Source organism: Takifugu rubripes, chromosome 8 (assembly GCF_901000725.2).
Source record: "Takifugu rubripes chromosome 8, fTakRub1.2, whole genome shotgun sequence".
Taxonomy (NCBI): Eukaryota; Metazoa; Chordata; class Actinopteri; order Tetraodontiformes; family Tetraodontidae; genus Takifugu; species Takifugu rubripes.
Window position 1 is genome coordinate 9,021,233 of NC_042292.1, and position 16,228 is coordinate 9,037,460.

A 16,228-nucleotide genomic window follows, 5' to 3' on the forward strand; every position below is an offset into this window, starting at 1 on the left:
CCTCCTCCCCTCCCCCAAATCCTTTAACATGAGACATTTCAGAGGTCAGACAGGTCACGTGGTTCAGACAGAGCAGTGAATACAGACCCAAGCCCAGAACACTGAGACACACATCTGGAAAAGGCATGCAGGAGCGAGCGAGCGAGCAAGAGAGAGTACTGACTGTGTAACAAAGATGAGTGTGAATGTGTGTGTGCATGTGTGTTTCCTGAGCATTCTGAGGCCCGACAGAGGAGGGAAGTTCAGCCAAGCAGCTTGAGCTATTATAAGACCACAAATTATGCTCGCCACGGCCAGAAGTCTCCTCTGCTGGGGCCTCATCAACAGAACCCAAACACTCCAAAAAAAACCCTCCCAAACTAGAATCCAAAGGATCAGGAAGACGCGCAGGAAAAGCTGCATTTCATCAGCAAGGCCGGAGCGTTTGCTTTCACACCTCGGGAGCGCTGGCATCTTTACAGACAGTCAGAAATGCAAAACGTTTTCCGAATCCGTGAGGGAACAGTTCCCTGTGCAGACAACAACGATGGAATTATTACCTGCAGGACGCCACAAATGCAGCTCTGCCGGTTGGGATGCTGCTTTAACGCTTCCAACTGCTACAGAAGAAGCCTTGTAATGTTCAAAATGGGGAAGAGCACCAACGGTCCCCTCGGATCCGCCATCGTTGCCATGGTTCCTCTTTTAACTCTACTTGGGGTCAACAACTACTCGCCCATCAACGCTTTCACAATGCTCCACTCTGAAGCCCTTTTTGTATCAATTTCATTTGGAAATTTTTGCTTTTTTTGCCCGAAAACGTTGGTTAAATGAGGCCTAAATTGTTCCTTCTACACTGAGGATGCAGCAGAAGAAGAAGGACCCTAATTAGAGCTTACACAGCAGCATTGTGCACGTAAATCAGATTATTAGATTATATATTATAATGAGAAACCAGGTCAAGGCGCATTAAGTTGAGAAGCATGTGCGGTGATTCATTTTCACCGTTAACACCATTTTTCATTCCTCAAGACTGAGAAGGAAAAAACAGAAAAAGATGAGGGAGGTCTGGGAAGAACGGAGTATGAACAATGCTGGTGTTGTGAGTGCTGGTCATGGGATCAAAGCCCCAGGCAGTTCCCAGCGGCCTTGTCCTGCAGCCCAGCTCAGGGCAGGGGGGGGAAGCAGGGACAGACCGGGAGGGAGAGAAAGGACAAAGAGCACTCCGTTCTCTCCCTCTCAGCAGACAAGTTGACTCCTCTCTCGGGACAAAAATCTAATTTTCAAGGACAAAAATGAGGAAGAGTTCAGAAGGAACTTTGGACGATGAGCCAGTCTCCTGGCCCTGTAACCTTTTACAGCAGAAAAACTGTCAGAAGAGGGAAGATTGTGCAAGACCCGAGGTTTAGAAAATAACAGGAAACCAATATTTTAGCCAATCGCACCGCTCCTGCTCACATCAGCTCTCCGTGGGAGGCGGGGCTAACAGCTCGCTACGAGAGGATGGCGCCTTACGCTTGATGACACATGTCAAGGTCATTTTCAGACGCGTCTCTATGAAACTCACAAACAGCACGAGCAAGCTGGACTCAGCCTTGGAGGTCTTGTGGCTCATCCAAAATTCCTCTTGGAGGCTGATGTGATTGAGGAAGCTCCATCACCATCAGTGTCTGGTCGGCCACACACAGCAGCCGTCCCACCAGCCAGCGGACAAAGACGTTCATATCATGCAGAGCGTTCTCTCACACACCCGAACCAGGACCATTTCTGACCATTCCCCATTATGGACTTCATCCTGCATGGGACAATCCAAAATACCCTGACTTTTTTTTTTTGCTTTTTTTGTACTTCTGCATGATAAATATGTTTGTTTTTTTTGCCAAATTCCGAGGTTGGAAATGTTCACTCCGGCTTAAGAGCTAAGAATATCAAAGCCACTTCCTGGCTGTCGCTGCCTGGCCTGCTGTCCCCACATTACTCACAAAATACAGGCCATTTTCTCCAAAAAACAGCAAAAACTTTTGTCATTACCTCATTATTTGGCCATTCTGATCAGTGATTAACATCACTGATTGAAGCTAATCTGGTGTATTTCTGGATATATGTCAGATACAAAGCAGCTAAAATCAGTAAATGTAAATGTTTTATGTTTGTTTTCATCTGTGGGGGGGTAAGAAAGAGAACCGACCCTCCTCTTGGTTCTAATTCCATTTATTTAAACATAAAACCTGAGCTTTAGAAACTATGTTGTCCCAGTATCAGCTTTACCTCATAAAACCGTGTTTTATGGACTTCTATGGCTTTTACATGACATATTTTACTCTTTTCTTTTAGGCCGACGTTGTCCTTTAATCTTGAGGTGCTCTGCTGATTTGCAATCATTTCCTGACTGTAATGTCAGCTTTTATTGGACCATTTAAGTGCTTTATAAACTCACTTTGAAAGTTGCTTATGAAAAAAAAAAGTTGTCAGAGTAGGAAGGGAGAAATTCTGGCAGTTGTGCCTATTTTACATTGAAATTTAACACTGTTTTCAGAGCTCACAAACCAGAGTGATGAAAGAACCACCTCAAAAGGAACACAAACAACATGAAACAGGTCAGACTATGAATAAAGAATCCAAAAATGGTGAAAAGATCCAAAGAAAACAAGCTAGTCATTAAACAGAACCCTCAGTAATGAGGTTATTACATTGTGCTTCAGGTGAGGTCTGATGCGCAGTCAGGGCCGTCTTTTGAAGCAGAGGAAGAAAATGGAGGGGTCTTTCTGTGTTTCGGAGGGATTCATGAATGCATAAAGCTCCGAGTTGTCCTGGTACGGGCCTGCCGTGCGAACAGGCCTCCCCGCTGCAACAACAACCTGGACTCCTGCAGCGTTTGTTTGAGATGGGGGAACGGCGTCGGCGGGAGGAGCTGCGAACTTCAGAGGAAAAGGCTGAATAGCTGAAGGGAAAAACTGGCCCCCGGAGAGCTCGCAGGGGCCGCCACAGGAAAAGGGTGGGGCTCAGTGGGAGGGAGAGCAAAGGGAGTAGTGGCCAAGAAATAGGGTGGTCCGCTTCATTTTTCTATACAGCTGAGAATACGCAAGAAAATAAAGAGACGGCGTGTGTTTTCCAGCACGGCCGTACGTCACCGCGGGCAATCGAACCTACGATCAGTGCGGCTTATCTCTCGCTCAGAAAAGCCCGTTTTGTGATGTGCTCGGTTACAGATTGGACTGAGGGTACGCTGCAGACGCGTCAGGGCCGAAACTATGACCTCAGTGCAGCTGTGCAGGATGTTGCACCAGAAATTAAAACTCTTAAGTTCCCAGAAGGGACAGCACCAGAACAGGGTCCAAGTGAACCTGGTGCATGACAGCGCTGGAACGTAACCGGACACGTTGAGTTTAAATAATAATCTAATGCTAATGAGACTGGTTTGGGGCCAGTCACATTAGCATGAGGTGCATGGGAAATTGTGTTTTGAAGATTCTCTGAGAAATGTGTCTCTTGTGTCAATGTGTTAAAATATTCTCGCGCCTCAGATGGGCGACACGCCACCTCTTTATCTCTTGATCTGTGTTTTAGGACCCTGATCTGAATCCAGGTCGTCTAAATAGTCAAACACATTTTGGGCTCTCACATTTCCTCCTCTGCAGAAAGCTGCCCGCTGTTCATCCGAATCAATCCCGGTCCCCGTTTACCCCATAAGTCAGTCACCAACGTGGCTGCTGCAGCGCTCGTGACAAACAAGTTTAAAAAAACAAAAAAAACAACCCTTGTTGGCAGGGGAAACAATCTGCAGCAATGAGGAGTAAATCAGTGGCATTATATTCCACTCACACCTGCTGCCAAAGGGGTTGGCTCCAAACGCCGGGCCAGACGGGACAAACCGCACAGCCACGCACTCAGATAACCTTTGGGCTGCAGACGCACACCCCCCCCCCCCTCCCCACCCCCACCCCCACCCCCGTCTCACTGTAAATAGGAGCCTTGTCTCGGAGGCCGCCTGGATCTAATGGCAGCTCTGCTCAGAACAATGCGTGGAAGCTGGAAGCCGCGGCGGGCCCAGCCAGCTCCAGGGTTCCCCGCATCGTGCTGACAGTCGACTTCGGAAAATAAACAAGAAGCCAGGTAACCACGGTAACCGCTCCGTGTGGTCAGTAAGATGTTACTGAAAAAGCATCTTGCCGTCTCTTTGTGTCTAATTACACTTCTTTAATTAAACACCGTGCCTGTTGATACGAGTTTGGTTTCAGTCTAGACTCCGTCCTTAAACCACGTTCTACATCCAGTGTGAGGAACTGGCAGACTGGAAAGACGGGTACCTCCCAGTCAGAAGTGAGCAGGATGTTTGACAGTTGGGCCTCTACCACCTTTAGTAAAATCAACACAACTAAAGCTGCTTTATAAAGGCTTTGAATGGATATTTTAGCCGGGCTCTTCAGCCTGACACGATACCAACATGTTATGTTGTTATTGCTTGTCCGCCTCTTAATCACATTTTTCTGCTTTGAAACTCCTGAGCGAAATCCAGGACACTCACCGTTGAAGAAGCTCTTGACCTTCAGGTATCCGACGCTGAGGCGCAGCACGGACAGCTTGTCCAGGCGAGACCGGACGTCCTCGGTGAAGGGCAGCAGGCTGGTGAGCTTGTCCAGCTCACCGTTGAGCCGGTCTCTGTGGCGCTTGGAAGGGTTGGACTTGATGCCATCGGGAGGAGGCGGTTTGGGGCTGACGGAGGACAAAAACAAAATCAAAATACAGAAATAAAGAACAGAACAAGATGTGGAATTGCAGCAAATTACAGTTATTTTTCTTGAATCTGAATTTTCTTGGCTCATAATTTCAAACATTGCGTCACATAACTGAAGGTGAAGCAGAGAAACCTGAGCGGGTCCACCCATCTGAATGTTTTTAACTTGGATATGAGATTAGAGCGCTTTCCCTTAGCGCTTCTTCATATGTGGGATTTAAGGGATCGGAAAATAACAGATCACTTATGCCTCTCTGGAGCATCCAGTGTTGCCACGGGAACCAGGTCTGCAGCTTGGTATTAACCCATCCAGGACTTGAGAAGCAACAAAACAGGATTTACTGCCCTGATTAAGCTCTTTGTTGACAGGAAATGTGAGTAAAAAACACTTTAATGGCCAATGATGCTAAATATAGAATCTGTCTTCAGTAACTCAGTAAATGTACACAACATTTCATCCATTGTAGACAATCAGCTCTAATTCCTGGCAGGATTCTTCTTCTGCTGCAGGGTTCTGAAATTATTTTGGCTTGATCATGAAAGTAACACACTCTGGAGGCGAGTGTTCACACTTTCACACATCAGATCTTCAGTTTCTGCTTTTCAAATCTGACTGCAACACGGAGCGATGCCACGTGAAAATAGTTTCTAATAATATTTTTATAAGTGGCCCTGCCATAACAGAGCTTCAGCTGTTTAGCTGATCTGATCTGTAACTGAGCTCCAGCAACTGGCAGCAGCGCCGCCAGCATCTCATCTGTAATTCAAACCAGACTTGGGCTCCACAGAGGGGCTTTTCTTTTCCCCGGAGAAGGTCTGATGCTGTGGAGCCACCTCAAACCCAGCCCAGAGATACCTCGGTCTGATTTCTGCCGGGCTGGTGTTTATTCAGAACCGGGGAAAGGGGCACCGCGGTGACCCGAATGGTTTAACCACGCTCTGATGTCTGCTGATCACATAGAGGGACGGGGAATTTAAAAAAAACAACAAAAAAACAAAGAAGAGATCTTTGTCAGGATTCTAAAACCATTTTTCACATTTCCTCATTCTTCATTCCAGTGAATAGAATATAGTTTTGACTTTATCTAGGAACCCTGTTCTAAGCAAGTCTGGCTCTAATCTCCAACCCAACTCCTGTCAGTTCCCTCAACTGCTGTTTTCCTCTGATCATTATTATTTCAATCATCCAATAAACATTGTTATTGTGGTGACAGGAGCGTTGCCATGGTAACCAGCATGCACACAACAATGTCAGTATTGTTTCAGAAACTTGTGAAATATTTCCAGCTGGAAGCTGAATATTGGACCGTTGTGAACTGTTGTACAACAATACGACATATTTATGCTCTCAGGATCACACACCGCCCATCGATGGGCTGCAGTATTGAACAAAGCCTAAACTCGAGCTGGTCAGGTTTCGGCGTGCCGTTGTTGTGGGAACGGAACCTGTGACCTCCCAGTTACGGGTCGGCCTCACACAGAGCAGCTGCATGTCTGCGGCTCCTCGGCTTAAATCAGCTTCAGATGTTCCTGCCGATGAATCCGCTGGGGGATTTAGGGTCAGGTGAGGCCAACTGTGAAAATAACACTCTCTACGCGCGTGCACGTACAGTATGTGCACCTGCATGACTGCATACTTTCTTGGCACTGTGGCTCTGACCTATTAACCTCCTGACTGCACGGTGGTACCTTTAAAGGTCACGAATGGCCACATGCAGCTGTAAAATTAAACATCTCAACAGCTAACAGACAGGCAGCTGACCTGTAGACCGCTGAATTGTTGCTGAATGATTAATAAAATATTAAAGAAAAGTAGCTATAACCACTATTGAGCATTACTGACAGGACGTCTACTCAGAAATTAACCTTTGTGACACATGATAAACCCTTTAGCTTGGTCCACTTGGTAAAGTGTAGTGTAAAATGTGGACACTGGCTCTCTTTTGCTCGCTGCTGTAAGTACTACATCTGCTTCCAATAATACGCGAGAACACGACATATCTGAGATGGAGGCTAGATGACTATCGCTGCATTCCTGACAGCACAACCGAGTGTGAGAACAATGAGCAGCCAGTGTTGATACTTTATCTACCAAATCTGTCCTGGAAGGGGCGTGTATATCATTTATATACACATTTATATGCGCACACATTATATGTGTGTGTGTGTGAGAGAGAAAGACAGAGTGATAGAGAGAAGAGAGAGAGCGAGAGAGAAAGAGTGTTATTTGTTGAAATACCTCCTTGGATTCACACAAAAGCACTTTGTCTGTGATGAAGCAACAATACCTTTGTAGGAAAAAAGAGGTGAAAGAAAATATTAGCGTATGCACTGCTGATACAGGAAAAAGAGTGTGTGTGTGTGTGTGTGTGAGTCATTGCACTGCCAAAACGAGCGCCCGCCGTTGTTAGAGTTGCCAATTGTCTAAATCGGTTTGTCTCTTAAGGAACCTCACGTGTCCCGTATATAAACTGCTAACGCTTGTAAATCAACAGATCTACAGATCCTGGATTTGATTAAATGGCAGCGGCAAATCATGTGTGAATTGGCAGGAAAAGACAGTTTGGGTAGTGGAGTACAGTACGCTTGGTTTGGCAACGGCAAACATACACCTGCGAAAACAATGGGAAGCAAAGAAAACCTGGGACTTCATAATATAAGCCTGTGAGGCTACTTTCAAAGACGCACCATGCTAAGCGCGCGGGGCAAAAAAATAAAACGTGATCACGGAGCTGTGGAAAGGAAGTGGAATATAAACAGGAATGGCAGGAAGACGTGCGAGATAGTTCATGCAAAGCCAACTGCACATTTGTCAGGAGGAATCACAGAGCCTGAGAGGAACCAAACACTTCAGAGGACCCATGGAGATCTTTAACAGTCTGTCGTCCACCAGGTATCTCCTGAGGCTACTACAGCTTGTATTTACAACTGATTAACACTTAGTCTAACAACCGTTTCTTTAGTGGACTAATCACCAGCTGACTACTGTATGAGAGGACGACACAGAGAAACGCAATGCAAAGTCAATATAAACATGTTTATTATCCTGTTTAAGGCTTTGGTCGACTAAAGTCTTGGACGATTTGGACACATCCTGAGGGTCTCAAAAAAAGAGGACCAGGCAAAGGAGCACATCTGGTCACCCTACCCATGAGCAACATGACGAGAGCTTCAAACGTTCATTCATTCGGTCGCCCGCCCGCCAGCGAACAGCTGAAGCAGATAAATCAAGTCAGATTAATAGCTGTTAGATATCAGTGCATAACAAAGACAACAGCCTTGGAAGAGAAACATGTTGGTAATCCTGGTGCTAATGTTGGGACAAAAACACACAGTGTTAAATCATTATTGATATTAAGAAATGTGGACAGAATGTGGATAAATGTGGCCCTCAGAGGGAACGGAATCTGGAACGGATAGCAGGTATCAGGCTGATAGCGGCCTCCTTTCTAAGTATTGGTACCGGCTGCCGATAAGAAGAAAAAAAAACGTATGTCCTGTAGTACTCTTCGCTATAAGATGCTCGTGTCACATGTTGCATGGTGACACGGGGAGCGGCCCAAAAAATTCTGATTGTGTGAAGCCTCGTTCATCTGATAGTAGAAACTTGCTGAAACACCTCAGGGTGAACCAGCGGTACCGGTCCTCAGTACAGACGAGGACTGGAGAGGGAGTGCTCGCACCCGGGCTGGGAAAAAAAAGTGGTATTGAAACAACCCTAATGTTTAATCACATGAAGTTAAGTTGGGATTGTCTGTTCGTAGAAGACCTTAACCGTTTTATTTAAAGCTATAATAATTATAGCTTTAAAATAATGTTATTTATATTTAAACCAGCTCTCCCCGCCCCATTAGGAAGTTGGCGACACTATCCTCTGGTGTCAGCAGCATATGCATAGGTTCAATAGCCGCGGGATGCTACGACACTACGGGCCACTTGATACTATTGTTGGAGGTGTGTGTGCCCCTCCCCCCACACACCGCTCAGGTGTATTAACAGGCACCAAAGTCGCCTTAATGGAGATGATTATCTGCACCCTGCTCTTCCTGTCTGCTGACAATCGGGCTACCAGGAAAGTCGAGCTGCATTCTTTCCTGTTTACATCCACCATAGCATTTAGCTTTTTGTCAACTTTTCTTTAGCACCACAAGTCCCTCGAGGCAAAGTTGCAGGTTAACTGTGGATTGAACACTGGAAGGAATTTTAAACATTGAGCGGAACCAGTCTCTTATCTCAAACATAACCGAGTTAACCAGTTACAACGGCTGGTGTCAGAAAGTTGACCTCAAATCACCTCGGTTAAACAAATTGCACCTTAGGACAAAGTAAAATCCAGCACATCCATCTTTTTTGTTTTAAAACAAACAAACAAACATTTAAAACTCTTAAAATATGTGGTCTTTTGTAGAATGATCTTACCGTGTTTTCAATTAATTACACGCTAAAACTGCACCATCATAGGTCGTAAAGAGGTTTTCACCGAGGCAACAGCTGATGAAGAAACCAGAGTGAAAGTGCTCTTTAATGGAAGAAGATCCTGGAAAACATGGCCTGAACACCTGTTTACCTGCACTTCCTGTTGTCACGGCTGCAGCGGCCTTCCCTGATATTCTGTTCAGTTCAGCCGCAGAACTTAAAATGAAGAAACGCGTGTTATTACAGACCAAGCGTCAGATGCTTCAGGTCTGCGGTGGGGGTTTGGTCCAATCATTCACCAAATGATGCATTTGACAATGGTTTGGTTGAATTTGATGGGAGTGATTCCACAGGTGTGACTCAGCGCACACTCAGGGAGAGCCGTCTGCCTCCGCCGCAGATTTGATCAGGAATTCTTTAGCGTTGGTATCCTACTCGCTTTTCTGTCCTCCCTTCACCGACCCCACACCTCAAGCCGACGTCTCGGACGTGGCATCTGTCTGCAGGGAGACGTCGGCATGTTTTGACCTATTTTTCTGCCCGCCTATGAACAAAAATATGTTTTGGGTGTCGATTTGGTGGCTGAAAACCTCACTGGCAGAAGTTAACATTCATTTACATGATACAAAGCTGGGAGGGAAACTGCCGCGGGGGAACTCGCTTTAACGCCGCCTCTGGACTCATCTATCGGTCCCACACACACACACACACACACACACACACACACTCACACACACTCACACAAAAACAAACAAAACGGGATAAACTCCATAAGAGCAACTTTTCCTAAATTCCGAGCCGAGGCAACATGGCAGACTTGTGTAACGTTTGCGTGACATAGAACTATGTTAATTTGTGTTGAGGGAGGAAAGAAACAACCGCCCCCCCCCCCTCCATCGAAAAAGAAAACACACAGAGACAGAAGGAAAGACAGGAAAAAAGTATGTTGTGGCAGTCAGAGGAGGAGGAGAAAAAAAACAGAGAGCGTCTCAGATTACGCCATCCTCCCGGCCTCCCTCCTCCCTCGTGGAAACATCGCGTGAGAGCGCTCGCTCTCCACGTCCTGATTATGATTAATGCAGGTACTACCACACACACTGAAACCACGGTTCTGGCAGGGTTCTGGCCCGGCTCCCTGCTCGGACCTGCGGTTCTGCATGCAGCAGTTAACACTCTGGTCTGGATTGTTAAAGTTCCAGTTCAAAACCCAGTAAAGTTTCAGGAGGACAGTTCAGCTCAGAGGTTCTCACAGGATGGTTCAAAGAAGAACCGTCCACAAGTGATTCTGAAATCCCACCAGAACCTGGCCATGGCCTGGCTCTTGTTCCAGAACCATGTACATACTTTAATGTGTAATTAAGTCATTTTCTTTCTGGCAGACTTTGAAGAATTGTCATGAATCCACAGGAATTTCGATCCACAATAAATAAAAATCTGTCTGAACTGGGCCAGATGGGCCCTGTCACATGATGTGTTATACCAGAGCAGAACTGTAGGGGTCAGTGAGAGCAGACTGTGCGTTAGCGAGGCAAGTGTGTTTAAAAAGTGCAAGTAAATTACACAAAATGAGCCACGTTTTGTTAGAGGAAGTGGATTTTTAAGTGGGAAATAGCCGGTTAGCCGTGTTGTTTGTTCGTAAACTTAACAGGCTAACTCTAGGGTTTTGCTAATTGCCATGGATTCAAATACCAGCTTTTTAATTTAAGTATATGGTTCAATATAACTTGGTTTAAGAGTAAGAATTTGGGGCCTATAAAGAAAAAATGTCTCTTATTAGTTTTATAAAACAAACTGGCGTTAGATTATCATGATTCAATAGCACTAAAAAAAATTGCATCTTTAAACAGATAACTTTTTTTAAAGTAATTTTAGCAATTATTTTCAGTATAAACTAGAGTAACTAGAAAAATACCCTGCTATTATTTGCCACAGAAAAATGTTCTTTTTAGCAGCAGGGACTGACAGTCTTGACAGGTTCTTCACAGGACCATGAAAGGTCGTGTCCCTATATCATCGGGTTTGAGATCAGAAGGTTTGAGATCACACACTACAGTTTCATGGTTTAAAAGAGTCCTCTTACAAGAGTGATGCAAGACGAGCGATCTTCAAGGTTAACAGCTCCGTGGAAATACACAATTAGAACATATAATTATGGTGCGTCAAAGGACGACTCCTCTGAAAAAACCTGTACTCGCGACGCATCAGTAGATTAGCGGAATACTCTGGTTCTAAGAAGAATCTGACACTAGAATGTTGTTTACAGCTTAAATTGCACTTTAATAGATGTTCTCAGCGGGGTCTTTTTCAGCACCATCAAGTGTTTACGAAGACGCTAATTAGTTTTTTAAATAATGACGACACCAACTGTATTATAGTTGTTTTAACTGAGGCAAAAGTTTGAATTATGCTCTAGTTTATTAGCAAACTGGCACCAAAAGCTCTAAATTCCCAGGAGAAGAACAACCATTCCTTTGTCAGCTCATCTTTTATCTGGTATTCCATTATCATGCACAAGTTTATAAATGAACCCTTTTTTAACAATTAAATCCACTTTATGAGGATGATTTTTCCGAACCACTCTCAACAAAACCCACTGAAAGTGCATCTGTTTATCTGAACTTTGCTCTTTTCGGCCTCTTTTTTCTCCACAACTCCAAATTTTGCAATCCGGAAAAATGGCCCTGAGCTTTAACCCGACTGGCTAAAACTGCCCCTTTGGTCCCATTAGTCTGGAACCCCGAGTTAACCAGAACAATAATACTGTCTGTCAGTTCAACATAAACACAAACTAATGCTAACTATCATAGTCAGCCTTCAGCCTGTCCTCTTGTTTACATCATTACAATTGAATTTATGTCACTTTCAGGCTAGTTTTACTGTTTAACACACTGTTGTTGTTTTTAGTTCACGTCGTAGCAGTTGCCACTATAATAACACTAAGAACATGTTTCTAGATGGTTTTTCAACATTAAAGTTTGTAACTGTTACAGTGTAGGACTATAGATGTAATGCAGAGGCGCGGCGACCCCGGGCTATGATAGAGAAGAGAAACGCATCCCAAAATAAGCTCAAATGGATGTGAAACGCTCGGGACCATCCACCCGTCCTGCAAAACTGGCCCCTCTCAACCCCCCAGGCTGGAGCAGGTCTGCGGGGCTGGGGTCGACTCTGCAGAACCGCAAGCTGGGAGATAAAGCTGAGAATGCGATGGCTTCAACTGGAGAGCAACTTGCAACCTTTTATTTTGAGTTAAGGCTGCAGGACCGACTGTTTGCACAGCTGTAATGTATAACAACACATTCATCTGTGGAAGGGAAGAAACACCAATGCACAGCAAACTTCACGCTAATAAAGCTGTTATTAACCAATTATTACCCAACAAGAGCGACGTCAGCTCCGTGGTCAGTGTAAAACTGAAAAATAACCATTTCCTGTCTTTAAATCACAGATCATGGGGTTATATACAATAAACAATACAACCAGTGTGGCTTCATCAGCGGTCGCGGTGCGCGACAGTACCGGAGCCCTGCAGGGATTTCTTGCGGGTTTAAACTTACACTTTCTGGACCGGCTTCTTCCGCTTCTTGGCCGCGTACAGCGCCGTGTTCGGCAGCATGTTGCCTTCCAGGCGCACGGAACCGAGGGGAGAGTGGCGTTATATCGCGCTCAGTCTGCAAACCAACCGGTCCGAGCGTGTTTCAATCTCTCTCATTCCTTGAAAAACGCACCAACTCAAAGTCGGACGGGCGGTAGATCCCTTTAGTCTTCGGCGGGGCCCCGAGCGCCTGCAGCATAAAACCCGAAAAGAAAATATCTCGTATTTAGCGAATCAAAACTTCCACCATTAGTCGGCTGACTACTGCAACTTTCTCAAAATAAGACGTTTAAATAGTTCCACCTTGGACTTTTGTGCGTTGACGCCGTGAAGTCCGTCGTCACCGCTGTTGTGATTTGACAGGCTGCCGTCGCTGCGCGCTCCCGACACCCTCCCCTGTTCGTGTGTGCGGCGCCGCACGTGCGTGCGTCACTGCGGAGCGATGGCAGAAATATTTAAGGTGGTCCAAATGTAGGCCAACTGAGACCGCGAGCGTGGAAGAGAGAACGGCGTTCCAGCCCGGTCCACCTTAAAGCGGACTTTTGTCGCTGTATCATATTACAGTATAAAAATAATATACAGCAACATAGAAACGACCTATATTAATTCATTTTGAACAATCAAGTGAATTATACTTAGTACAAATATAAGTTGTTTTGGAATTGTGTTATGACAAATTTCAATCTCTCTCTTATTACAACCAGTTTGGTGTTTTTCCATTAAATATAAATTCTGACAAAACTTTTTCATCAACTTTTCTCGAACCAGCTCAGGTTGTTTTGCATTCAGGTATTTTTCTGGGTTCATTAAAAAAAAAGATGCAGTACTGATTAGTATCAGATCACAATGTGCGTCATGCTGCAATGAATAGAAAGTTAAAAATGGATTTCAGGCCTGATTCTGGCCGCACAAAAATGGGAAAACAAGTGAAAATTCGGCGGCTGAGAGTTGGGAAATGACCCAGCCAACCCAGTACACTTCCATTTCACCCAGCATCTTTTGGACGGGTTTGGAATGACTTTTGGGAAGTTACAGCAGCGATCAGTCAAAAACGGAAAAATGCAAAAGAGACCAAGTTCTTAATTTAAATACGGTCCAGTGGTATAAACTGGAAAAACTTCTAAAATGACGACACTTTCCAGCAATTATCAGAGCCAGTGTGTTGTAAATATCCAACAGTCTGTGTAGATCATAAAATCAGTTCAGTCTTAAAAAAATTAAGCCATTGTGTACAGGATGAGACAGGATACATGGAAATACAGCTGGTTTTAACCCAATCAAAGTGTTTATTCATATTTTAAATACCGAGTCATTTTATGTTCCCCTCCAGACACATTCTAAACTACACTTGGCTGTGATATGTAAATGAAAAGCTAGAAAACACCCAAAAGGAAAATAAATTATGGACGTAACAACCTAACAGTAACGTCACAGAAGACTCAGGTCACCTCCAGTAAAATGTTCTCTCAAACTGGACCGTATCTGCTCCTGGCTGAAGGATTTTTATTTATTTCTTATTGTTCTCTTTTCCAAGCTTTGTAGCTCATTGCAGGCCGAGGCTATGCAGCAATAAAACAGGTTCACTGACCAGCTCAGCTTTGCAGTTAGCTTTGCTAATTAACAGAAATGAGCTTTGTGATATCACACAAGCTACTGCTTTGAATACCGTCCTTAAAACACGCCGTTCTGAATTTAGGGAGTTTTACAAAGTTTTTTATAACCACAATGTTTTTACAAAGACGCTTTGTGGTGTCGATGTTTCTGCTTCATTTGCATGTGGGAGCTGCTGCTTGCAACAGTTAAAGGATTAGCAACGGATTCCCTTGGTTAAAGGTTAAAGTTTGTTTCGCTGAGGCAGCAGATGGGTACCGGCAGGCCAAGCGGAGCGCAGCTACGGCTGTTGCCGAGGCAAAGACCCGGGCATGGGAAGAGTTCGGTGAGGCCATGGAGAACGACTTCCGGACAGCTTCGAAAAGGTTCTGGACCACCATCCGGCGTCTGAGGAGGGGGAAGCAGTGCACTGTCAACGCTGTGTATAGTGGTGATGGTGTGCTGCTGACCTCAGGATGTTGTGGATCGGTGGAAGGAATACTTCGGGGACCTCCTCAATCCCACCAACACACCTTCCAGTGAGGAAGTAGGGCCTGGGGACCTGGAGATGGGCTCTCATATCTACGGGGCTGAAGTTGCCGAGGGAGTCAAAAAACTCCTCGGTGGCAAGGCCCCGGGGGTGGATGAGATCCGTCCAGAGTTCCTTAAGGCTCTGGATGTTGTAGGGCTGTCGTGGCTGACTCGACTCTGCAAGATCGCATGGACATGGGGAGCGGTGCTGCTGGATTGGCAGACTGGGGTGGTCGTCCCTCTTTTTAAGAAGGGGGACCGGAGGGTGTGTTCCAACTATAGGGGGATCACACTCCTCAACCTCCCTGGTAAGGTCTATTCAGGGGTACTGGAGAGGAGGGTCCGCCGGATAGTCGAACCTCGGATTCAGGAGGAGCAATGTGGTTTTCGTCCTGGGCGTGGAACAGTGGACCAGCTCTACACCCTCAGCAGGGTCTTCGAGGGTGCATGGGAGTTTGCCCAACCAGTCCACATGTGTTTTGTGGACTTGGAGAATGCATTCAACCGTGTCCCTCGGGGGGTCCTGTGGGGGGTTCTCCGAGAGTATGGGGTGTCGGGCCCGCTGATACGGGCCGTCCGCTCCCTGTACGATCGGTGCCAGAGTTTGGTCCGCATTGCTGGCAGTAAGTCGAACTCGTTTCCAGTGAGGGTTGGTCTCCTCCAGGGCTGCCCTTTGTCACCGATTCCGTTCGTGACTTTTATGGACAGAATTTCTAGGTGCAGTCGTGGTGTTGAGGGGATCCGGTTTGGTGACCTCAGGATCGGGTCTCTGCTTTTTGCAGATGATGTGGTCCTGTTGGCGTCATCGGCCCGTGACCTCCAACTATCACTGGATTGGTTCGCCGCCGCATGTGAAGCACCTCCAAATCCGAGGCCATGGTTCTCAACCGGAAAAAGGTGGAGTGCCTTCTCCGGGTCAAGGAGGAGATCCTGCCCCAAGTGGAGGAGTTTAAGTACCTCGGGGTCGTTCACAAGTGAGGGAAGAATGGAGCGGGAGATTGACAGGCGGATCGGTGCGGCGTCCGCAGTAATGCGGATGGATGGATGGATGGATGGATGGATGGATGGCTGCTGGTGACGATGAAGTCATGAGAAATTGTGCGTTTCAATGGCTGTTTTTCATCCCTGCTGCCTCTTCCATTTTACTTCTGAGTTGTGGCTCTTTTCTCAATATTCTCTTTGAAATACGTGCCCTAAGGTCATCAGAGGTCACGTGGCCTAATGGATAAGGCGTCTGACTTCGGATCAGAAGATTGAGGGTTCGAGTCCCTTCGTGATCGTACTTTTTCTGCTCCATACGTTCATCATGTCGCATTAAAGCTTCTGCTTCCCCGTGAAATGTTTGAATGCAGGAGCCATAAAAACTTTGTAACAGTGTGTTG

The 16,228-nt window shown here is 45.8% G+C and overlaps 1 protein-coding gene and 1 non-coding gene across 4 annotated transcripts in view; one reads left to right on the plus strand and one right to left on the minus strand.

The window, feature by feature from the left end:
* The window catches only part of ahr2b (aryl hydrocarbon receptor 2B), a 35,436-nt gene extending 22,276 nt beyond the window's left edge, over positions 1–13,160 (minus strand). Inside the window, exons 1-3 of one of the 3 annotated variants that reach the window (XM_029839541.1) lie at positions 13,029–13,160; positions 12,688–12,915; positions 4,505–4,692 (exon numbers count right to left, since the gene is read on the minus strand). In XM_029839541.1, the coding sequence (XP_029695401.1) occupies positions 4,505–4,692; positions 12,688–12,746 (247 nt within the window). In that variant the 5' untranslated portion in view covers positions 12,747–12,915; positions 13,029–13,160. 3 annotated transcript variants of the gene reach the window in all.
* Positions 13,161–16,053: 2,893 nt separating this feature from the next.
* On the plus strand, positions 16,054–16,126 carry trnar-ucg (transfer RNA arginine (anticodon UCG)). Its single transcript has one exon. It is a non-coding gene; the product is annotated as a tRNA-Arg (tRNA).
* Positions 16,127–16,228: the final 102 nt, after the last annotated feature.